Raw genomic sequence first — 24,593 nt, 5'->3', positions numbered from 1 at the left:
AATTATAATATCGCAAAGCGTGAGCAGGAAGATTCCCGAGTGTTTAGAGTGGAGGTAGAAACTCTGTGTACAGAAACAATGGAATTAATTAATAATAAATTAATTAGTTTTTCATCATTTACCTTTAAATTTTTAATATACAATGTAGATTGTGTTTGTATTCATTTTTACCATATATGTATGGTAACTTTTTTATAAATATATTTTTCCTGTAAAATGAATTTGTCAAAATTTACTTTCTGCGACATTGTTTTTCAAAATCCACGACCACCCAGCCCCCATGTAAGAAAACATGTATGGAAATATACAATAACGATGTGTATTCTACTGAACAAATAACTTAAAAGCGCCACAGTAGTCGTGTTGCCTCCAATTCCAATTATACCATGTTGTGTATAGACAATGCATATTAACACGCGCGGTATGAAGACCATATTGGACACGACATTATTAGCTGGTTAAGCTAGTATAATGTAACCAATAGCAACCATTAACAAAACAGACCAGTACTGAGGCATGACGGTACACGATGCCCGACTTTCCACTACCTCCTGCAGCGTTAGACTGAATCTTACTTTTGATATTCTAAACGGTGAAGACGAGCTTAATTTCGTGGTGGCGTTGGTAGTCATCACGTCCCAAATATCGTTAGTTGAATAATACTCGAAATTGACAGCGTCTTTCTTATCTGGCAGCCATAATTTCAAGCTGTCACGTGGGTATCTGTTATTCGCATATGTAATGGAGCAGATATATACGCCGTTGGTGGTGCTGTTCTTTTTCGTGCACGGGGTTTTGGTAAACGTTGGTTCTGTTAAGAGTATTATTTTGCCGTTCTCCATAATTACCATTCCACTGTGTATATCGGTTGGTGTAACATTCACAGGCACTTTAATATGCATGCTGTAATGAAATAAATAGTTATCCTTTAAAATAACATTTATAGAGTGCAAATATATTACTAAAATTTGTAGTCCTGGTAATGTTTTTGAGTCGGAGCTGCGCGAACACAACTATGTGCAGTAGAAATTACAAATATGCAAATTAATCTGTTAATTGCACCCTGCCGTCTCATGGAAGTAACCGTCCATTAGGTAAACATATTGTGGATAACCTATTTTTAGCATATTTTAATATTTCTGTTTGATATTGTATTTTGATAGAAATAGTGAAGTATGGTTGGCAACACACATATTAGTATTCGTTCAGTCCATGAAACAATGTAAAACGCAATTGCGAATGTGTTCCATTTACGTATACGTACAGGTAATTTGAAGGCATGCGCACTAGAGATCATTATTGCATTGAACGAATGTTTCTATGTATACAATATGTTGATAACTCTTGCCTTATTATCCTGGCTTTAATAGTGTACATATGTAATGTTAAAAATTATCCGTATTCATCTTCAAACATTTTGGAAATGACATTCAGCCGCGTTTTCATAGTGTCAATGAAGCTGAATTTAAATGAAATTATTTATGTTTATTGTTGTATCTTACCCTTCCAGTAGCTGTTCGTATGTCGCAATATTCCAGACAGATTCCGGGGATAACGTAATATTCCCAACAGCGTTGGCATCGTTGTCATCCCAAACCAATCTATTATCTACCCATTCCTACATTATATGCAAAGGTTAGAGGTTAAAGGTGTTGGAGTATACAGTGTGGGTGCTTGCCATTACAGGGGATCAACTTTGATATGTTGTATTCTAACAATCAGAAATTGACAATTAAACATTCTTTGTGTAACATTTCTATAAACTTAGCAAATTTAGGAAGCAGGTAATACATTTGATGTAATTTATTATTAAATGCGTTGAGTTATTATTAAAACCGTCGAGTTAGTGTTGTTCAGTTAGTTTATAATGCAGATAAAATTGACTTCAAATCATATGATTACAAAGAAGCTGCGACAATCGTATTTTTATATACTAAAATGTTTATTCTATACTATATGCTACTGGCCCAAATATATTCTCCAACACACATTTGTATTGTTCTCAATACATGTACATGCATCATGCCAGTTTTCGGACTATAATTAATAATCGGGTTGTCTTGACAATTTTTATTATTTTGATTCACTAATATATTTGTATAAATAATAAGACATTTATTTGTAATGGTTACGGAGAGAGAGGTTATAATTTGATTTGATACATTTTATTGAACTAATGTTGACATAACGCTTACATCTGATAGAACCATGTTGAGAGTTGGCAAATTACTTTTTTTCTAGTTTAATCAAAGCACGTTTGTACATTTTCTGTCACAGACATCACGCAAAGCGCGAATGAATTTAGCGTAAACAATGTATTTACACGCAATATACACGAGGCATGGGACCTATATCGAATACATCGAGTCATTATTGTCACCCAATAATAACATGTATGGATAGAATAATATTGGTACCTACATAAACTCGCTGGTGTTCTGCTATCAGCGTATTATTGTTGGCATTCTGTAATACAATATATTAGGAGAAATCACATACTACTCATTGACAACAGCCCTAAAATGTCCGTAACACATAAATATAATCATTGAAGCTTTGCCTTAGAATTATTAGTGGCAGTAGACAAAGGTGTAAATATCTTTTTATTGTGTTTCAAGATTAACTACATACGTATATGTATATATGCTGATCTCAAATCAACATGTATTGATTAATAATAATACAATTTCGATCGTATCACGGTATTGATTTTCAAAACACTTGAGTATTTATTTACGAAAAAATTGCGTCGTGAATTTTTCGAGCAAAATATCCGTATAGTAATATTCGACAAAAATAATGAGCTTGGCTTAAATTATATATGTTACATAACTATCTCCCCAAGTAACGTGACGACATAGTATGTCGTGAAAAGTCTATACTTGTTTCATCATCCTATTCAGTGTTTGAATCTCGGATGCATATCATCTTTGGATGTTAAGTGATTTGATCATTGTTACCATGACAATGCCGACTGACTGTGAGATGCTGGTAAGCGAAACCTTGTGACAAAAATATCTCGGTATGTGTCTTAGAAAGTCAATTTGACGATGGAAAACATTTGTTCATGTTAATATATTTCAATATTAATTCAGTAAATTGGATTAACTTAATGTATATGTATTTAAAACATTATATGAGAATGTGACACCCAGCTATCAACCAACTGTACAGACTCAATGAAGCTGCAACAAAATCCGATGACCCTACGTCTTGTTAACAGTACATGATACTACCATATACTTACAATTCCGACAATTTGTAGCAAGTTCAGTGAAACAGTAGCCTCCACTGCTGGCCCGCCGATGTCAGGACGCAATCGCCGGTCATAGTTTTTCAAGAGCTGGTTCTTCAATGAAATGTAATTGTCGGCGTCATCGTTCGGCGATATTTGACCAGCGACTGTTAAAAATTAACACCAAGATTACATACATATATGTTCAATATATGAACAAAATGGTTATCATACACTGTACACACTGACGCTACCTACGTTACGGGATTTGAACCCGCACTACATTTTTACACAATATAAGTTGCACCCTTTCCGCCTGTACACCATATTTAAAACCCGTTTTTCAGATCCGCATACTAAGTTTGACATAACATGGGTCTAGCCATTTTAAAGTGCGCGTTTCAGTTCATTTCCGTCCTCGTACACACTGTGGGACGAGTTATTCACTCAAGTTTGTCGCCATATCCAAGCGTTTGGCAATTCAACAATACTAAAACATTTATAGTTATTGTAATACAAACACTACTAAATGATCAGACCAAATGCCTGAGGGATGTTTGTGATATTGCACCTTCGCCTGCCAAGGTTAGTTTGTTCAGCAGTCGCCTCAACATTACACCTTGGCGCAATACCAGAGATATTTTCTTCAATGCATTGTCTATCTGCATCACGGACAAAATTGTACAGTAAGGGATTGACCTGACATTTGACAGTCTGCTAAAAATCTAACTAATAAGATGCAATCAATCTATTAATTTGTTTTCCAAATTGGCACTATCCTCAGGGCGGATCTACGTCACAGAACGTTTTAGGTTTCTAAGACGCACACTACTGTACCCATTCTCCTTCGCAGAGACTATGGGCCTGCTATCACTAAGCTAGGTAGTCAACAGGGAACGCCCCACTCGTTGCAGCTCTCCGTGGCTCCCTAGGCCAGGTCATAAGCTCGACGACTCTGCAAGGAAGAGTGCACTTTACTATGAAGTGTATTTCTATGGGCTCTAGGCGAGCTGCTGTGGAAAGCCAGTCGAAGAGCCGGTGAAAACAACTAAGATCGAGGAAACACACAAACTCAACTTTGAAGTAATCCTGAAGAAACGAATGTATATATGTTGCACATGTAGGTGTAATCTTGTTACACTATTAGAGTCCCAACCGTGATGGTTGCCAAGGCGGTAAAAATACCGGATGTCCGCCCGAGGATATTACACTAAAGAAATACAGTATTGTGCACGGACCGGCCCATGCCTGAGGCGCAGGTCCCATTCTGTACGTCGAAAGAGCGGAAGCATGGAACTTACCGCGGTACGTATGCATAGTAACCGGGTTCAGTGATAATCGCCACAAATAAACCAACTGTAGTTTGTGTTCAGTGCACATGGGCGGATACAGGATTTTGTCATGGGGGGGGGGCAAACTTTAAAATCGCCAGACTAAGTTAATGATTTTTTGATATTACAGGAAAAAAAATTGAGTAAATTTTTCAACGGGGGGGGGGGTCCGGACCCCAACAAGAACCCCCCCATAGATCCGTCACTGGTGCAGGTCACATACCGAAGACAATCATGGCAAGTTGGAACTGTGAAAGGCTGCTAAAAGCTACATTTTGTTTATGACCACATGCTACGCCAAATCCGATTGGACGCATGGTTTAGGGCCGCCTCCAATCAGATCTATGCATTTTACCGGTGCAACTTCTCGGTAGAATACGGATGATGGTGAAATATGGAATACCGTGATATCGACTAGTGACTGAATTCGTTGACGAGTATCAAAGACGGTCTGGACTTCTCTGCTGCTCTAGATCTCGCGCGCTATAATAAATACGATGCATGCGTTCTCCCGCGCAGCTGTATTGCGCATGCGTTAGGGAAAAAATCTCGGCAAAATAAAATTTCTCGGCACGACTAAAAAAAAACTTCTCGGCTTATGATCAGTGTGACTGCGCGTGCGCCGTCAACAGCGTACTAGCATATTTTTTTCGGCATGGCTGAAAAATAAAATCTCGGCAATTGGTCAGAATGAATACGTTTATATACGGTCAAGAAAACCAGCTCGGAATTTGTTTGAAAATAAACTCGGCTCGGCCGATACGGAATAGTAAAATCTCGGCATACAAAAATAAAATCTCGTCACAATCACATTAGTGAAATAATATTCTCGGCGATGGATCTTTCTCCGAAAAAGAAATTCCGGCTTTTATTTTCTGCTACCGGGAACAAATTAATTTTTATCGGATGTTGAAAAAAACGAAGTTTTCTCGACAAATGGTGACTGCCGTTAGTTTTGCCTTATATGTGTCCTTTCAATTGAATAAAAATATTTATCGGGGGTCTCCTACGGCTTTCCATAGTGAAATCGTCGCCGAGTCACCTTAAGTGTAAATCGCGCCCTCTAGTGGCAAAGCGCATATGTGACATTAACGTGGCTGAAAGCCGACCAAATTGTCGATGTCGTTTAATCTACATCTCATCACGGAAGTTTAATTTAACGGGAGTTTTCATTATATTTTGATAACAAAAGACTACACAATTAAACATATTTGTCTTCCAACTATACATTATCAATGCGATGTCACAAAAGCAATCACTAAAGTGCCTCATACAACTTGAAGAAAAGTGATTGAAACCTGTCTTTATAACGAAAATTCTTATTGAGTTTTTCATAGCAAAATTTACTGAAGAACTCCAAGAACTATCCAGTGCCAACGACCGTTATTGTACTGCCACTACTAAAATGCGGTTGTCGCTGGATCTGACGCGATCTCGGTACCGTGCTTCACAATACAGCTTCAGACCTAGTATACGGCGTAGTATGAAACACATGTGAAAATATTTATCATTGCTGGGAAAAAGCCTTGTGTTTTTTTTAAATAATACAAATTATTATACATTCCCATGATGTATCCTTGGAAGGAAAAGATGTATGATAATAGGGTTACTACGAAGATACCGAAAAGTATGCACGAAGACGACGCGCAGCGGGGGTCGATGCGACGGCGTACTGTCTATTACGAGCGACGGCGTACTGCCTATTACGAGCGACGACGTACTGTCCTCATAATAAACTCATATTAATACTACGTTGCTCAAGACAAAAAAAAATACGAATCGCGAAATATTTAATTAACCAAAAACGTATTTGGGACGGGTAATGCCTTCTTTAACCAGACAGTGTCTCAAAGACAATAACTGCTAAAGAAATCTCAGTCAATTTAATATTATTGCGAAACAACTATGTAAATTAACAGTATTACTTGACAATTGAATATCATGCAACGGCTCCCATCGCAACAAATCCTATTTTGGTTCAGGGTCTCCTTGACAAATACATATATGTTGCGTTCAAAGTCATATTTTCCCGCAACACAAATTTCTGATGTATTGTCAGTGTTTAGTTACTTGAAGAGAATGTTACAATTGCTCTATAATTATTTACATATTTCCTACTGTTGATACTTTCATATTATTATTAAATAACTCATGCATGTGTCCGATCTTACAGTGGTTTGCGACTCCACAAGCTATGTCAGTTATTTGTATCCCGAAGATAAACTGGCTGATAAACTGGCTTGTAAACAAAATTAACAGAAATAACCAACCGTCACCCGTTCATTGACGGACTATTTATCAAAAAGATATCAACGATGTAGATTTTATGTCACATACGTTTCTCCATCTTTATATCAAATGACGTTAAATCGTTAGTTGAGAACACCTGGACTAAAACACACAGCCATAATTGATCAATATCAAACACACTAAAACAGTTTGACCCCACCGACAAATACAGGAAACGTGCCTATCATACAATGACAACGCTAAGCAATTCTTGATGATGACAAACCCAGAAATTACAGCGATGAACCTATACCATAGGATCATAATCCTCAGCAATGTTCAGTACAAAGTGACCTGTAGCAAGACATTTTCAATTACTGATTGGTCAGCGGATAATGGTTGAGTGAATACAATTTATTTACAACCTATTTATCACTAAATCCACAACCTCCGAAAGAGCCTAACATCCAGCAGTTTTGTCCAAAATTGTTTATTGATTACAATGAATGTTCACGTGACTATACATGTTCACGTGACTATTCAATTTCACTGTGCTGTGTTATGGCAGATGAATACTTTAGCCCTAGCATTTAGTAATCCTTACATTTTGATGGTTTTTGTCATTCTTACATTTTGGACTTTTGCCAAACACAAAAGTCAATTACAGCGCCTTTTACCACCACAAATCGCTGTTACCCTAATTCTGTGCCCAACACAAACAGCCAAGTGACTGAAGACAACACATGACACTCTGGGATGACGCCAGCAGGGCATCGAGCAGTCATTAAAGACAAAATATCAACTTTGATTTACTGATGTTTGACGTGAGTTGATACTTTCCGGTAACGATATTTGCAACTGACAGCTGATACAAGTCATTATAGTTACTTAGTCAAAAGTCAAGATGGTATAATCCTAATATTGGCTGTCAATTTATCTGGATACGTCTACACACTGCATATTTGAGTTGGCTTTTGTGTTAGTCGTTGTCGTATTTACGTTTGTCAAAGATTGTGCTGTGGGGCTTACACTTTTAAACTAATAACATAGCACATATTGCAACCCAGCATGATTTTATTCGGGTCAAGGATAATCCATGATCGGATGTAATTACAAAAACGTGGAATCTAATTTTTATTGACATATGGTAACTTTATCTTACATCAGTGACTTCAGATCACCATCATCCCGCATCACTAGTATATGCATTGCATATAAAAACACAAATGAGTGATAGCAAATATTTACAAGTTTCGATCATAACTAACAGCGTTCAATTCGTGCATAGTATAAATACAATTACCCCTGGTAATATAAATAATGATCTCATTCCGAATTTCGAAGAACTTGCCTGCAATTGTGTGCAAGATAATATAATATCGAATATGTTGGTGCACGTGATGTTATGCATAAGCTTATAGCACCGATAATACAGTGTCAGTTTTACAGATACTCGTCCCATATGCTGCATTTCCTTACGTAGAATAATGAAGTTGTTTAACAATAATTTCGCCTATTCAAGATTCTATAAAACTTTCAGTAGTGTAGCGAATATTAAATGGATGTAAATTTCTGATTTAATCCTATGTTTAATCCTAAAAACTGATCATACCACACTATCCACATGGAGTCGGTTTTTATGATATTCATTTTGAATTTCTTCCTCTTGCATTGGATTCCGTTACATAACGTGACGTAATGTGTCATCAGTGATCAACCTTTGATCAGTATTAGCGATACAGCCGGCATATATGATTATGTACTCATTAGATTTAGACATGGATTTAGAGAATAGTATTCAGATTTTCCAGCGCGAATACTTCTTGGTATTTAATAGATAAATTCGCCCAATACCAAGTAATCACAAAACTATGCAAGTAACGCATTTTTAATATATGTTAATTAGTGTATATTGGTACTAAATGTCAAAGTTCAAATTTGTGTTAAAATTGTTTTTCTGCGCACACACGCATTAGCCAAATGACACCATGCATTAAGTCTTTGTGAATATGTTTTATCAGAGTGGTAAATAAAAGAGGTGCTGGATTAGCATTGTAGCATTTAGTCACATATCCAAAAATATTGTTGAACAAAAAAAACACACGCCCGCGTTAAATTGTACAATATGCACACCCTAATATTTGCCATTTTTTATACAACGCATATGTCCAAATTGAGTGTCCGTAAAGTGATGCTATATAATGAATGAACTCACGTAAATATAATTAAAACATAATTATAATGTTGTCCTAGGAATAATATACTTGTAAATTGTATGTATGTAATAGATGTTACGACCGATACATATTTACATATAAAAGATCACCAGAGAACAGTGTCAACTATCACATATAACTAATCGTATATATAATGTTGTATAACATGAATTGTATCAAGTCATAAACTACAGTATAAAACTGTTTCATCAAATTCATTGCATATATGGCGCGTGACTCTGATGTGTACAATTCTTTGCGCAAACCCACGTATAGTTTTCTTTGTTTTTGTTCCACTCCCGGGTTCCATAAGGTCCCTGAGTGTATATTGTGATATTTTTTAGCAACGAATGCGCATCAGAATAGACCAGTCGTGGTAATTTCGTGTAGGACGAAGATTTAAAAGAAATGTTATGAAAAATTACCAAGGCTGGGTCAGTCTAACATTAAGAGTAGTTATTGTATTGTTATATTAATTGTTATATTATTATGTTAATCGTTTTACTGTCGATGTATAATCACACTGTAGTACTCACTCAACTCAAGATTCATATCATATCAATATTTTGCCAAGGCCATGTCAAGTTGACGTATTTGACATACCGGTTTTCCTCCCGGGGTGTGTTTGTGTTTTGAGCCAGATAACTGAAAACCCCGCTATGTGTTCAAATATAATGATATATATAAGAGCTAATTATCTATGACATGAACAGTCTTCCAACTATTTCCACGTCCTAATCACCAGACACGCACATTTTCTGATTGGGTTTATTATACCGATTGTAAAAGGCAATATGCTTTTATTGACAAGAACATTTCAAATAATCATGTATATTGCAAACTGATTTAGGCACAGTTTGAAACAGTATAAGCTGCGTTCTATTGCTGCACGTCTGTATGTTCATGCTCATAAGCTCATATGTGTATTCACTGGCTTGAAAGATTTGAATATTGAAAATTTGAATGGGCCATGATTACAAATAAACACATTAGAAGAATGCATTCGCATACGGATTTGCAATAAACTAATGCAACGGGATTAACACCTATGTTTGGATTCATTATAGTTCACTGCAGTAACGGGAGCGATGCGTTGTCTTCTACGAGTCATTGTACCCGTCGCTATTTTCTACACATTCATAACAGTTATGAAACACAATTTTGACACAATGTAAAAGTCACGAAATTGTTGTATTATCCAATATGAGTATTGACAAATTGCACAAGCATTCGAAACTTAGACTTACACTTTAACTGAATGTTATTAAAACAAAAATTATTGTAAATTCGTGCATCTGTTTGCCGCTGCTGACAGACACAAGTGAGGCAGAAATCTACTATACAGCGCGGTTGCCGCTCCAATATTTAATAGTTTTGATTTCAATTGTAGCATTATTTTTATAGGAACCAGTTACATTGCAGCCGTGTTCTCTTTCCTTACATAGTGATAATAGTAACACTTGAAACGCTCACACAAGCAATAATTAGCATGCAAAACATTGCTTGGTACTCTATAATGTCATAGTAATAAAATCACTTGCTTACCTGTGTCATGTTTCATTATAAAACATATCGCAAAAAGTTGCACAACGGAAGCACTGTACAAAGCCATAGCTTGACCTGAGAGTGTAGAAGTGAGCGGTGAATTCAATTGAGCGGCTGGGCACGGACTGAGTTGTTTATCATTGTGTGTAATTAGGGAATGTAATACAAGGCGGGTTTTCCCAGCAGGCGTCCACTTGTTTGACCGTACACCTAATGAGCTTGAACTTCAAAGATAACCTGGAACACATTACGCTGACACTGGTTACTTGACCTTGATTATTTGGAACGAGTCTTATATTGTAGTGGAATTATTAAAATGCGGAGTACATGCATGTGTATATAATGATCGTGTTTATTCATTATTATGATTGGACATCGTATGCCCTAACCCATAGATTTCGTCCACACAATCGCGTTACGTTATTTAATGTATATAAGTTATTTTATTAGGTATTTGAAGACTCCGCGCCATGGCATTCCGAACGTGTTAATGAAAATATGCGACATGGACGCTCGCCAACAGTTCATATGTACTCCAGGCTCAGCGGCCTTCGTAACAGTGACAGCAAACCACTAATAACGTAGCGTGGAATGTCTGAATATCTTAACGCTTCAAATATACTCATTGTATTATAATTATGGTTATTAAACTAGAATACCGCAACGACTACACAGTTGCATTGCGCATTTATCTGTCTTTGTATACATTATAGTAATCTCGTAGTTACGCCTCGAGAACACCGCATAATGACGAGAATGGCTGATATTATCAAGAAAACAAACAGGCAGACGCCTTTAATTATACGAAATTGCCTGAACCCTAAATAAAGGTACATCCTTACTAATCACGATACATACTCTTGTCAAACAATGCAAAATGGACACCAGGCGATACACGGCTTAAATAGTCTCATATTGCTGGTGTGGGCCACTATATGCAGGTTGAGCTAATACTGTGTGAATAGTTGGCACATTAAAACTGTGTAGGCTAACATACTTGCTTTCATCCGAGCGCCGTAATGTCAATTCCAAACAGCCTGTATATATTCTTAATATATCAAACGTTTCAGAAAGTAATTTTGTTCAAACAACGTATTACTACTATTTATTATATTATTGTGAACATTGTCACTTTTTGCTTGAATGCCCAATTTATTAATAGTTAGACACATCACACGATATTACGTTAACCCTTCTGTTATGCATACATTTAGTAAGCTTCTTTCCTTCAGAAAACAAGCAACAGTGAACAATCTTGAAACATTTAATTTCTTTGTTATTAAAGCGGGAGGGTCGTCACCTGCGCACGCGCGGGAATTCAGTTCCTAGCGATAATAACAACACACGCTAAACACGCAAAGGCTCATGGGTATACGTTTGTTTGTAAACAATGATACGCTATGATCAACTGACGCATGCGGAGGTGACGACTCCCCCGCTTTAAATTAGGATCTTTGACTCGAGGCCTAAATATCTGTGTTCAAATGCTCTGTATTGTCCTCGTTTATTCGTATATGTATTGGTTTATTTTAAACATTTATGGTGTATTTTGGCTGGTGACCTTTGATTCTGAAATGAATTACATACGTACATAAGAATGTGTAGTGACAAATTGTATGGTTTGTAGACTATCAAAACATCTGTTTTTATTCAGTTGCTTGCTTTGTCGCTGCATCTTGGAATGTGTCACACCGTTGTCCATAGTTCAGTGTCCTGGTCATGAAGATCATATTAGGTGAGTGATAGTGTAAAACACCTAAATGTGACATTATGAATGTGTCTTACTCCGAGTCGCACAGAACGGTCGAATGTTAGGTTCGCGTACGTTTTGAAAGTGTATTTTGTCAGTTATGGAAGAATGCATAAAACATGAACCGTTGGAATAACTTTAGGTGAGACGGCCAGTGTTGGATTTTAAACATTATTCTGAAGAACGATTATAATATCACACATGACTGTAGTGGGGAAAAACCAGGGATAACAAATAAAGGCTGATGTCTGCGATCTGTCACAGATACCAACGCGTCAGTAGAGAGTGGGACTTGTAATGAGAAACAAGTAGATGTTCTGCGAAGTAGGCATACGCCAAGTCAGCCACCCTAAAATATTATGAGTGTTAATGATGGTTATACAATGTAGACTAAAAATGTGGTGTTTACATATATAAACACACAATAACGTATTGCGATTGCCGACGCACACCACGAACTGAAAGATTCAGCAATCCATAGTCCCTCTATAGATAGAAGGTCTGTGAGCAATCAGACGCTTTACAACTCGCATATCGCTGAACTGAGGTTAATTTACATAAATCAAAATGTCTAATCTTTGATAGTGGGCCTCTGAGTTTAACAACAAACACTTCGGTTTGATGTGTACGCGTCGGATAACCCGTTATTTAACTATGGTATCACTAGTTTCCATAATCGATGTCACCAGTTTTGATACATTTTCACCAAATCCCACCGTGGTTGCTGTGCGTGTAAAGTAACGTAATTGTGGCTAATATTTAAAACACCAATTAAAGGTTGGACCCAAGAAATCCATCGAAATTGACCACATGCACCCGAAACTTGTTAAAAAAACTCTGCAAACATCACCGCCCGCCCCTTGCCCACATTATCAATTGTTCGCTGAGCAAGGCATTTACTGTGATTCATTAAATTAAAAATGCTAACATCATTCCAATATACAGAAAGGAAGACAAATAACTACCTTGAAAGAAAATTTCCATCTTCCTTTTTTTGAGAAAAAAACATTCAATCAATTATTAACAAGCAATTCATTAATTGGATAAAAACAACATTTTATCAAAAACACAATTCGGATTCCGCAAACAAATAGTACCAAGATTGCTCTGGCTGACCTGGTCTCTGGGCCATGGATTTCTTACTTTTAGTATTTTTATTGATTTCAGAAAAGCCCTGAGACCATCAAATACTTCTTCATAAATTAGAACACTATGACATCCGAGGGCTCCCTCTATAGTTGTTAAAAGCTACCATTCTAATCGTAAGCAAAGTGACCATATCAATAACATTCAATTCACCTTTACAGAAATCAAATGTGGTATCCCACAATGACCAATTCCAGACCCAATCATATATATATATAGTTAACTCAACAAACGCATTTGACTTTATGATCTTTGCTTTGATGATACCAATCTATTTAAATTTATCAAAAATAATCCAATTAATCTTAAACACATAACTGGTGGTTTCAGAGAATTTTTCGAATGGTGATAAACTAAGTTAATTAAACGATTTATACCGATTAAACTAATTGCATGGTTATTAAAACACAAACAAATCAGTCGATCTGGAGGGCATCTTAATGCGCCACCCATAGAGGGCGTTTCATCAGCTAACTATTTGGGGTTTCTATCGATCATTTATCATACAATTACAATCAAAAATGTGTACACAATTGGAAACGCAGATATGGTCTGCCATAAGAAACTTGCTTCATTTCGCGCCTGTATACCAATAATATACGTATTAAAACAAACAGTAATAATTAAAATAGTTATCATCGTTTAAATCACTTGACTCAGTGAGGTTATTATCAGATTACAATTGCATAGTAGTGATGAGCATTTTGGTTGCAACGAGCTTTAAATGTCAGTCGTGAAATTACGCCGGCTTTGAAGTATTGAAGTTTATAATACTAATAAAAAACAAATTTGTGTGTATATCTGTAGTTTGCAGTCCTAGATAACTTAGATGTACCAAATTTAAATATGATAAACGGTAATTGAGATACCCGGCGCGAATCGTCTATTTTTTCGAAAATTAGGTTATTATTATATCAACCCCATCCTCATACATGTACCGAATTTTCAATGAAAGTGGTATTATTCATGGATGCTAACCCCAAATTTACAACGTACATACATAAATACGGGCGAGGTAATCCCAGACCCAGTGTGATTAAGGTAGCGGGACTATTATTTGCATACTTGTTTTCATCTTCAAATTGTGACCAAATGACTACAAATACCCCCTAGAAAGTATATATTTTTGGAATCACCAGACTTCAAGCTGTTCAAAGGTGTGTTTGCCATGCCCGTATCTGCATTCTAGGATGCGTTACTTAATCAAAAGTGAAAAATTACTTTTTTTGGAAAAAACATAATTACGCATTTATGCTGGTGATAAGAAGTTTTTTTTCCACTTTTCCTAGTTGTTTAATAGTCTGGTAAATTGAATGTGTCTGGTCAGTTTTATTCAAGCAACGAGTTTTGAAAAGTAGTGTCCTGAATTTTAATTACTGTTTAGTCGCATTGCCCCCAACTCAAACCACAACACATTAGTAAATAGTCCATGAAATAGTTTGTCTGGACACATTTAAGTTCCTCTCATTGTCACCTTAAAGCTGTGAAAATTTGTTGTCAATCCGACGACAATAAGTATTCGTTATTTTTTGTTAAGACCTTGTATTTTGAAAAAAATAAACTCCTAAAAAACGTCCATGAAGTCACAGCAAAGATTTTCAAGCTTGTTTATCGGCACGATTGATTTGTTTTCCCATCAAGGTCTGTTTTAACATGTGTAGGGGCATCCAAATGTGTAAGGCTATTGGAAACCAACAAATAAAGGAATGGGATAGCTATAATTCGATAAAATCGGCAGATGAAAACACCAAAATCAATGATTTTTTCAGTGGCTGTGTGACCTTGTGTCTGACACATTTATATGCAAATGACTAATCTGTGAAATAAACAGGGGCGGAGACAAACCACTCGAATGTTTGGAAACACTCATTGTGTGTCAGATAGCTACTGATAATACATCCTAACATTGCTTTGTCTTGAGTTAATCTTTGAAACTTATAGACACACAGATTAAACCTGTGTTGTTGATTTTGGAAATCACTACTGAAGCTGCCTTGCTTCCCTTCAGAAAATCTACATTTTAACCAACTTACATGACATTCTAGGTTACGTTGACTTTATCAGATGAAAGTTTATAGTGCATTTCATCAATTAATAAATAAATGTGAAAATCGTAATTTTCAACACACATAATAGTCTCGCTACCTTAAGGTAGCGGGACTATTATTGACATACTTGTTTTCATCTTCTGATTGTGACTAAATGACAACAAACAGACCTAGGAAAGTATATATTTTTGGAATCGCCAGACTTCAAATTTTTTCAAAGGTGTGTTTGCCATGCCCGTATCTGCATTCTACGGTGCGTTACTCAATCAAAAGTGAAAAATTACTTTTTCTGTAAAAAAAAAAATAATTACGCATTTATGCTGGTGATAGGAAGTTTTTTTTTTTCACTTTTCCTAGTTGTTTAATAGTCTGGTAAATTGAATGGGTCTGGTCAGTTTTATTCAAGCAACAAGTTTTGAAAAGTAGTGTCCTGAATTTTAATTACTGTTTAGTCGCATTGCCCCCAACTCAAACCACAACACATTGGTAAATAGTCCATGAAATAGTTTGTCTGGACACATTTAAGTTCCTCTCATTGTCACCTTAAAGCTGTGAATCCAACAATAGCAACAGCGCCCTCTACAGAAAACTAACCAGAATACTAGTTTGTTAATTTGTTGCTAGGCTCACTAAGTCAGTCAGTTCAAATGCACGCAAACATTTATTCAGCTGTATTTTTCAGCACACAGCCTACATGTATATGTGGTATATTGCGTTCAATTTATGTACGGCGTACTGTCTAGGTAAAAAAATCCTCAAAATGAAAAAGACGATGAGTACAAGAAACTGATGTCATCCTCACGCGCTCAATTACGTTAACCAAAGGGGGTCAAGACTGAGCTTTTTCATTGACCATACATAAATTTGCATGTGCATACACAATTTAATTTCATTTGCATTTACATTGAGATTTTTATTAAATTGCGATGTTGACTTTGATCAAAATTTTATTTTTGGCTTGCATTGAAATTTTGGCTTGAAAGGAGCCTGAGGGTAACGGCAATTATTTACAAAAAATATCACGTTTTCGCATTTTAAGCGAAATTACATTTTGATTAACGTTTTGATCATGATGAAACATTAGTTTTAGTTTTAGTGTTTTATTTTAATTTAGGCAATGTTTTGTTTTATCATACAATTACAATAGAAAATGTGTACACAATTGGAAACGCAGATATGGTCTGCCAAAAGAAACTTGGTTCATTTCGCGCCTGTATATAATTAAAATAATTATCATCGTTTAAATCATTCGGTGAGGTAATTATCAGACTACAATTGCATAGTACCGATGAGCATTTTGGTGGCAACGAGCTTTAAATGTCAATCATGAAGTTACGCCGGCTTTGATTGACTGGTGCTGAGCAGAGTGGCTAAATAGCAGCCAATCAAAAGAAGTTGTTATAAATGAGCAAGCTTTTATTCGGTGGTTCGGCGATGGTGTAATAAAGATCGCGTTCAAGCAGCGAACGTCAAGTATTAAAATGGGTAAGCATATTTATACAACATTTAAACAATAATGTAATGGTAGTCACTCTCTGAAGGATGTGGTGGACCGCTTGTCTTGTGCTAGTGTTTGCTCAGTTAGTACAACGTGGGGATCGAACGTGATTGATCGGTCCCGTAGTTTTTATCAGCACAACACGACACTGTGCATTCCAAGTTTGGTTCATTGGTTTTGCATTCTTCGAGTTAATGATGGCTTATAAACTATTAAGCACATATTGCACTGCTGTGAAGGCACTAGTATACGTCTATCGATTTCGCCGAGGGGTTGTGTGGGAACCAACAATACCTGCTATTTGCACGAGGCCGCAGGAAATAGACGTATATTAGTGCCCTCATGGTCATGCAATATGTGTTTTATAACACATTACACGTTCATACTAGGAACGTGCATAGATCGTCTGCCGTCTTCTCGACGTCTGCTAGCGCTGTCCCGATTTCTTCACAAAACGATGTAAAGACGCTTCTAGAAAACTTGATTGCGTCCTTCGTCTTCGGTGCATCTTTATTTTCTACTAGTGTGTCAAGTTCTTCTTCCGAACTGACGCTAAATCTTCCAGTCTTTCGATGCGTACCATCGATATCAGCTTCCGAACTAGCAGACGACATATTAGAAAACACGATCAGGTGACGAATGACGTCATCCCCGGGCACTAGTAGATGTATTAGTCTCGCTAGGGAACTAGTAATTTTCCTGGCGCTACTATGATAATTTAGCCGATAACACGTGATCCTGTTTTGACCAATTACAGTACAGTATTAACGAGTGATGTGTTATAATTCTTTTTAGGTGTATCAGCCAAATGTCAGCAACTTATTGTATTAGTACGTGTAGCCTGTGTTATTGAACAATGGTGTACAACTAAGGGCTGAAAAGGTCATCAAAAAAATGCCGAAGATTTATCATCAGCAGAATCGACCACGAGTTGTATAGGTCAAAACAATTTACCCCCAGGGTGTTGCTTCAGTTATGCCGATGAATCATACCTTTCCAACATATTCGTTTTACTACAAATAGCTGCGAACATTCAAGTGACAATCTGTGAATGTGAGCGCAGTTTCTCTGCAATGAGAAGATTGAATACATATATGGGGCAAGAGAGATTGAAGTCTCTAGCTTTACTCCACATTCATCGAGAAATCGATATTGATTGTGTTGTGGATACGTTCGCAAAGAGACGTCCAAGGAGGATATCTTATGTTATGTATTGTGTGATATGCCAAAGTCTGCGTTATCAATATAGTGTGCTACACATACTATTGTAAGTTTCTTCACTTTTACATAAATGATATATATGTATCATGTAAAAAATGATTTTACAAGAATGAAGAGAATGAAATAAAAATATGGGGCCATCGTACTCGATCAATAAAATACAGTGAATATGTATGTTCAGAATATTTTGTCCGTTTTAGCGCATATTATTATTGTTTTTTATGGCAAGCATATATCCCAATATCTCAACATTTGTCTCGGTAACATACAGTGCAAAAAGATAATATATATAGTGCCTGAAACAATTTTTTTGATGTCTTACAAAATTGACAATATTTCTAGTGTGTACATAAAAAGGAAATGTCATTGTGGTTTATAGAGACTGCTGCTAAAATACTACTGTATGAATATTACCCCCCCCCCCAAAAAAAACAGATTTACAGTGAACCATCAAGTTTACATACTGTAAGGAAATTTGGTGGTAAGCCATTGAATAGTGCATTTAATTTATTTGATGCAATCATTGTGTCAGCTATGTGTTATGCTAACGAGATATGGGGGTACGAATATTCATCGAGAGGGTACAGACAAAATTTTGCAGAGATATACTTGGTGTAATAGTTCTACAAACAATGTAGCAATGTTGGGCGAATGTGAAAGGCTTCTATCATGTTGTGTTTGTTTCAAGCGTTGTATCTCATATTGATTGAAATTACTTGAACTAAAAATAGCCTGTACCCGAAAATATGTTATATAAGCAGATTTACTTGGGCAACCCACATAAACAAATCCCCTGTTCAAATTTGGTTTTGGTTTCGACATTGTCTGGTTTGAACAACAAGTTGGGCATACTGCGAATTTCTTGCAATACTGCAAAGAGATATTTTACTCAAAGAATAAAATACTGTTGTCGGTAAGAATGACGTCAGAACCTGGGAGATACTTAAATTTATTGGCAATCAATTGTTAAAATATGATATACTGGCGAGGTTTTCGCTGTTTTGGCCACAAACTTAATTTTGAGTTAGGCAGACACACGAAAATTCCGTTAGATCAAAGAATTTGTAGTTTTTGCAATAATACGTTTGAACTTAAGAGTGGTAGAAAATTAAATCCATTTTGTCCATTGAATAATGATCTAGAGGCTGATTTGTTGTCAGTAAAACTAAGCAATTATGCAAATACTGACATTCTGAGCTCACTTCGCTCCACAAACGGCCACACAATTTATCAACTAGCTCTGTATCTAGCTTTCAAGTGACGAGATGAATATGAATCCAGCTGAGGCCCTGTACTGAAATAAATAATAATAAATTGACTAATACTAAAATGAATAATTGTAGACAGATTTCGCCACGGAATAGTGTCACTGCTATGTGCGCTAACATCTGCGAAGAGCGAAAAAACTCGTGAGTAGCATTCTACCTTAAAATGCTTAGACAATAATGCTGAGATACGTACAATCTTGTATTTTTTTTGTACAACAATTTGCCGTAGTGGATCTAGAGTGTGAGTGTGTGTGTCTGCAGGTGAAGGAAGGCCCGGGAATCCCCTTCTCCAAAATTGGTAAAATAGTTCAAAGATGCCCGTTACGTAACACATAGTAAGCCAATTAAATTTAAAACCCAGAAAAATATCTGTAAATGAGCTCTAAGATACCAAAGAATTCGCTCTTTTTTCTTTTTAAAAATTCACACATTTCACATCAGGTATATTATTGTTGTTTTCAAAAGTGCTGGCTACGGGCTTGTATTCAGAGGTCAGACTGCGTGAAACATTCGAACGACAGTAGCGTCCGAGAAGCCTCGAGCTTTAAAATGCGCTTTCGAATGCACGGGGTATTCACACACGATTTATTGTCTGGTTTCCGGGTTATGGTTCTAATTTTAGAAATATGTCTTGTACGATCATGGGGTATACCCTGCTTGTATCACATTAAAACATAATTACTAATACAGGGACCGCTGCAAATGTACCGTGGTATTGTCAAATTGGCATTGTTTTGTGCGATACAATCAGGGTCTAATCCATATTAATACTTAAACCTGATTTCACAATTCAGAATACGCGAATACGTGACTCCCGTTCATTCAAAGGTCAAGGTGCATTTCAAAGCGCGGACCTTCTCGAACAACACTCGTCAGAGAAGGCTCACGCAGCCAGGAAAGGTGAATCAAATTGTGATTGGCATACAAGGTGTGCGTTTTCAATTGTGTTTTTTTTTATTATTATTTTAATTTGTGTAATTTTATTGTTATTTTAATCGTAACAGTCGATAAAAACAAAGCAAATGAAACAAAAAATGAAGCGTAAACATGAACAAAACGTAGATCAAAATATTATGATTTTGCATGCAATACGAACACCGTGACAGAAAAACAAGTCATTGTCATTGACGTTGTCCTCGTTTGTATTATAGTCGATATACACATATATAATGTGTTAAGTTTAAACTTGATTGGTCGAGGCATATACGAGATATGGCTCCAATGAACTGCATTGGTTCAAACAAGATGACCGCCAATCGAATATTTTGGATTTGATGGCGACAAAAATGCATGTACGTTTGTTCGATATGGTATGTGACGCATGTGTGAAATTTGAAGACGGATGCGACCAGTCAAGTCAAAATCTCAATGCAAGTCAAAATTTCAATTTCAATTCAAGGGAACTTTTGAATACAAATACAATCAAAATTTCAATTAAAGTCAAAATTTCAGTGTAAATGCAAAATTAAATCAAATTTTGAATGCAAATACCTGTACGGTAAATGAAAAACCTTAGTGGTGACCCTTCTCAGTTGCCGTCAATAAATAATGAAAACTCAGTTATCAACCCTTCCATGTCAATAGTTTTCTGAATGACATGGGTAATATTTTCAAAGTGCCTGTTTTATATTCCATTAACACGAATTAATAAACACACCATTTCCTTTGTATCAAAATGCAAATTCACCAAGCTTTATTACACAAAAAAGCTTCATTCGAAATCGATATTTCCGACATTAAAAGTGCGTTCGCTCACAATAATCGGCGTTCATTACTTATACAACATACCTCCTTAATAATATAAATATCATCTGTAACATTATGTGGTGGTGAGGCTGGGATTTCCATGAACTGCACTTGAAATGTTACTGTACTCGGATTCAGTTGCTATGGTTACACACATGCCAATTCAAGTTCGTCTACGTTCCAGTTGCCGATGGACGCAAAGTTAACATGTAAATCGGTCCTTATGACGTGTATCAATTGCAGCAATATGAATAGTGCAGTGTGACACAAAACAGCAGTTCGGTTATTTTTAAGGAAATTGACAAACGCTTGACTTTACATTCAAGAATGATATGCTCATTAAAATATAATTATAACGATGCGCATGCGCGGCATATTCACCGCACGAACAAGAATTCAGGGACTGGAAACAGCTATAATTTCGCGAGACACATTTTCGCGAGTAGGTGGGAATCGTTAAATATTCTAGCATTGAAAATGTCTCTGGGATCTACGACACGAAGAGGGACAATGTGGGTACTCTTTACACCTCCATTAAGTTTTGTCGGATATGATATATCACTTGTAAAAATAAAATCACTCAACAGCACTAATATCTACGCAAGGCCTCAATCATTTGTCATGTATCAATTGCCGGATAGTATTATCGTGTTTGCGAGTCGATCTATCGTCCAAGCCTACAAGTCATCTCTCAGTCCATATTGGACCTGACCATAAAATTTACCTACTGTGACCACATCCACTCACGTACAGCATATACGACATTTTAATGTATATGTATGAGGTTGAATTGCCCATTGCATCGAGAATTTTCCACGCAAATGTTGCATGACAAGTCAAATAAATTGACATGGAATTTGAAGAACAGTTGAAAATTGATGAGGTAAGGTTATTGCGACGTTCGTTTGTTGTTGGGGAGACGGTGGTATTCTCTCCAACCTAGTCAGCGTCTCACGGTCCCATTGGAAAAACGAACGACAGGATGAGAGGGTGAGTACACGTGAAGTTTTCTCACAGACACAGCAAGACTTTGCCGTCGATCCCGGGCGCAGCTTCTTAAAACTATCGCCGACTTCAGTCCAAACATTCTTATCAACGTGGTAAATGAAAGCTTGTCGACGGAAGTCAGTCACTAAAAATCGTCTACGGCCCTCTTCCACGTCAACTGGGAGCACCCAGCAAGATGTATTGACGTCACATCCGGGAGGTAGCGGTGCTAAGTCTATCCAAGTGTCAGTTTCTGGGTTGTAACAGCAAAGCGTGCCAGTCGAGGAGTCCGTGTAGTCGACAGAAGAATCCCATCCTCCGACTATGTACACACGGTTATTAGATGTGAATGCTAAAGTATCGCATCTTGCTGCAGGCAGAGGGCGCTTATTTGTCCAGACATCACTCTGTATATTATAACACTGCACATCGCGACAGACAGTATGTTCGGCAAGACCACCAATGACGTAAAGGTGGCCACTATTACATGCAGCAAAACTGTGCCTCTGAACTGCTGTGTTCATTGGCGATAATATTTTCCAGGAGTTTAACATAGGATCATAGCAGAAAAGAGTACTTCGGACAGTACTCGACTTCCCTCTTTTCACCAGACCCCCACACACATATACTTTTCCAGCGTGACAGACTGCTGCAGCACCAAACACTGCTTCGGGTAAATCAGCCAAGGCTATCCACCGACGCTGTTCTAACACGTTTGCGTACATGTGATTTGATTCAACTGAATAGTTTGTGCCGCCACAGACTGCCAACACATCGACTAGCCTGCCACGCCGCGCTCTTTTCACTCCTTGAGAATCGACAGACGAATCACCCGTACGCTCTTTATTGGATGTGTACAACAACTTATCATCAATCAATGAACGGAGCTCTGGATTTCCTTCCATTAGTAAGTCCAGTGGTTTCTTTTGAATGCTCTTAAAACGCACGCATCGTTTCAAAAGTTCAGGCGCGAACGCTGTCCTAATTTCTGGGTCATATTCAACCCATTTGAATACGGCTTTCAATACACTCTCTTCTCCGCATACAATGTCACCATCTTTCACGATTTCAACAATATTCAAGTCATCCTCGAGGAATTCCAGTAATTGTCCGTATGACAAAGGCAGATACGTGTCAGTTGATAGAATTTCATAACAATGATTTCTAAAATATTCCTTTGCTGCGGTACTCAGCGCTTTGATGTTGAACTTGTCCCCTAAGCTTTTTGCAACAAAACAGTTAGTGTTTGTTAATGTTACGTTTTCTTGCAGATAAGCCGTGCAAAACGATCGTACCTCTTCCATTCCAAAGTAGTCGGATCCTTGCAATATGTCTTCGACATCAATTTCAGAGAATGCGATTACACCAGTGTACATGTACTGCAGAAGCGCAGACATTGCGTTAGGGGCAATGTACGTCAAGTCAATGACCCCATAACGAGTCTCCGTCAACCCGCTTTTGAAAGCAGCTTCGAAATATGGACTGCACGCTGAAAGAACCGCTCGATGGGCGAACCATTCCTTTTCCTGTATCCTCAAGGTTGCGTCACAGAACACTCTGCATTTCCTCTGTTCTTGTAGCTTCTTTAAAACGCCGGTTGCATAATCAGTGGTAGTGAATTGCCGCGAACCTACACACAGAGTCGCCATCTTTTGTATGCAGGTATGTTATTTCTCTGCTCAAATCATTCACGTGGCGGAAAGGGTCACGTTCGGTAGTGTGTATTTCAGATACTCGTTGTACGGCCGGGGTGTCCAGAGGTGCTCCATGTATTAATGTGTGATAGTTCTAATACATTGCAGTGTATTTCATATAACAAAACACGCAAACTTAAATCATACGATACGACGACGTCACAGGTATTGAGAGGAAGTGAATTATTAAATATTATTATTATTATTATCATTATTATAGTTCTTGCCCCTCTTCAGCTGTTGCGTCGTGATTGGTTTCTTCCATGGGCAATAACCAGATTTGCATTCTCTTCTATGTAGGCCGATGACTCTTGCCATAGATAACCGCAGATAACCTTCGAAGACATTGTTTAATATTATACACGTGTAAAGACAACCACTAAATAAGCAGGACGTTAATATGCGTTTACAGTTGTATTAAACGCCCACTTTGGCTCAACATCTTGTCATAGTGGGTGAGGGGGTATATTTTGAATACTTATTACATTGAATGCCCGGAGGGCAGTTGATACATAGCTGGGTAGGGAGGTGCCCCTGAGTGCTCAAAAGTGTGACCATTTTTATAGCTGGATAGTTGCAAAATCTATACCCATATTTATAGCAAAGTACCATTTCTGTCATCACCGTTTATTCCAAATAAAAACAGTTACCGTATTTTCTCTATTAAAAGAGCATCTCT

General features: G+C 37.1%; 2 protein-coding genes across 2 annotated transcripts; both read right to left on the bottom strand.

Annotated features, from left to right (window-relative positions):
• Window positions 1-447: 447 nt before the first annotated feature.
• Window positions 448-10,668, bottom strand: LOC100371006 (acetylcholine receptor subunit beta-type lev-1-like). The gene is made up of 5 exons (XM_002735696.4): window positions 10,557-10,668; window positions 3,248-3,402; window positions 2,422-2,466; window positions 1,503-1,618; window positions 448-903 (listed from the first exon to the last, which is right to left on the bottom strand). Exons 1-5 carry the CDS (start codon window positions 10,621-10,623, stop codon window positions 459-461), a joined length of 828 nt encoding a protein of 275 aa, XP_002735742.1. The 5' UTR covers window positions 10,624-10,668; the 3' UTR covers window positions 448-458.
• Window positions 10,669-22,069: 11,401 nt separating this feature from the next.
• On the bottom strand, window positions 22,070-23,869 carry LOC102806595 (kelch-like protein 30). Its single transcript, XM_006817698.3, has one exon. It carries the CDS (start codon window positions 23,867-23,869, stop codon window positions 22,070-22,072), a length of 1,800 nt encoding a protein of 599 aa, XP_006817761.3.
• Window positions 23,870-24,593: the final 724 nt, after the last annotated feature.

The sequence above is a fragment of the Saccoglossus kowalevskii genome, chromosome 10, assembly GCF_978046115.1.
Source record: "Saccoglossus kowalevskii chromosome 10, keSacKowa6.1, whole genome shotgun sequence".
Taxonomy (NCBI): Eukaryota; Metazoa; Hemichordata; class Enteropneusta; family Harrimaniidae; genus Saccoglossus; species Saccoglossus kowalevskii.
Note: the sequence above shows the minus strand (reverse complement) of the source record. Positions and strands in the feature narration are given on the sequence as shown.

Bases quoted from the DNA above. Each gene is read 5' to 3' on its own strand.
- LOC100371006 (XM_002735696.4), bottom strand. From the start codon at position 10,623: ATGGCTTTGTACAGTGCTTCCGTTGTGCAACTTTTTGCGATATGTTTT. The intron at 1,619-2,421 runs GTAGGTACCAAT...CATATAATGTAG, and splicing joins CAGAACACCAGCGAGTTTAT to GAATGGGTAGATAATAGATT. The intron at 904-1,502 runs GTAAGATACAAC...ATTTCATTACAG, and splicing joins TACGAACAGCTACTGGAAGG to CATGCATATTAAAGTGCCTG.
- LOC102806595 (XM_006817698.3), bottom strand. From the start codon at position 23,869: ATGGCGACTCTGTGTGTAGGTTCGCGGCAATTCACTACCACTGATTAT.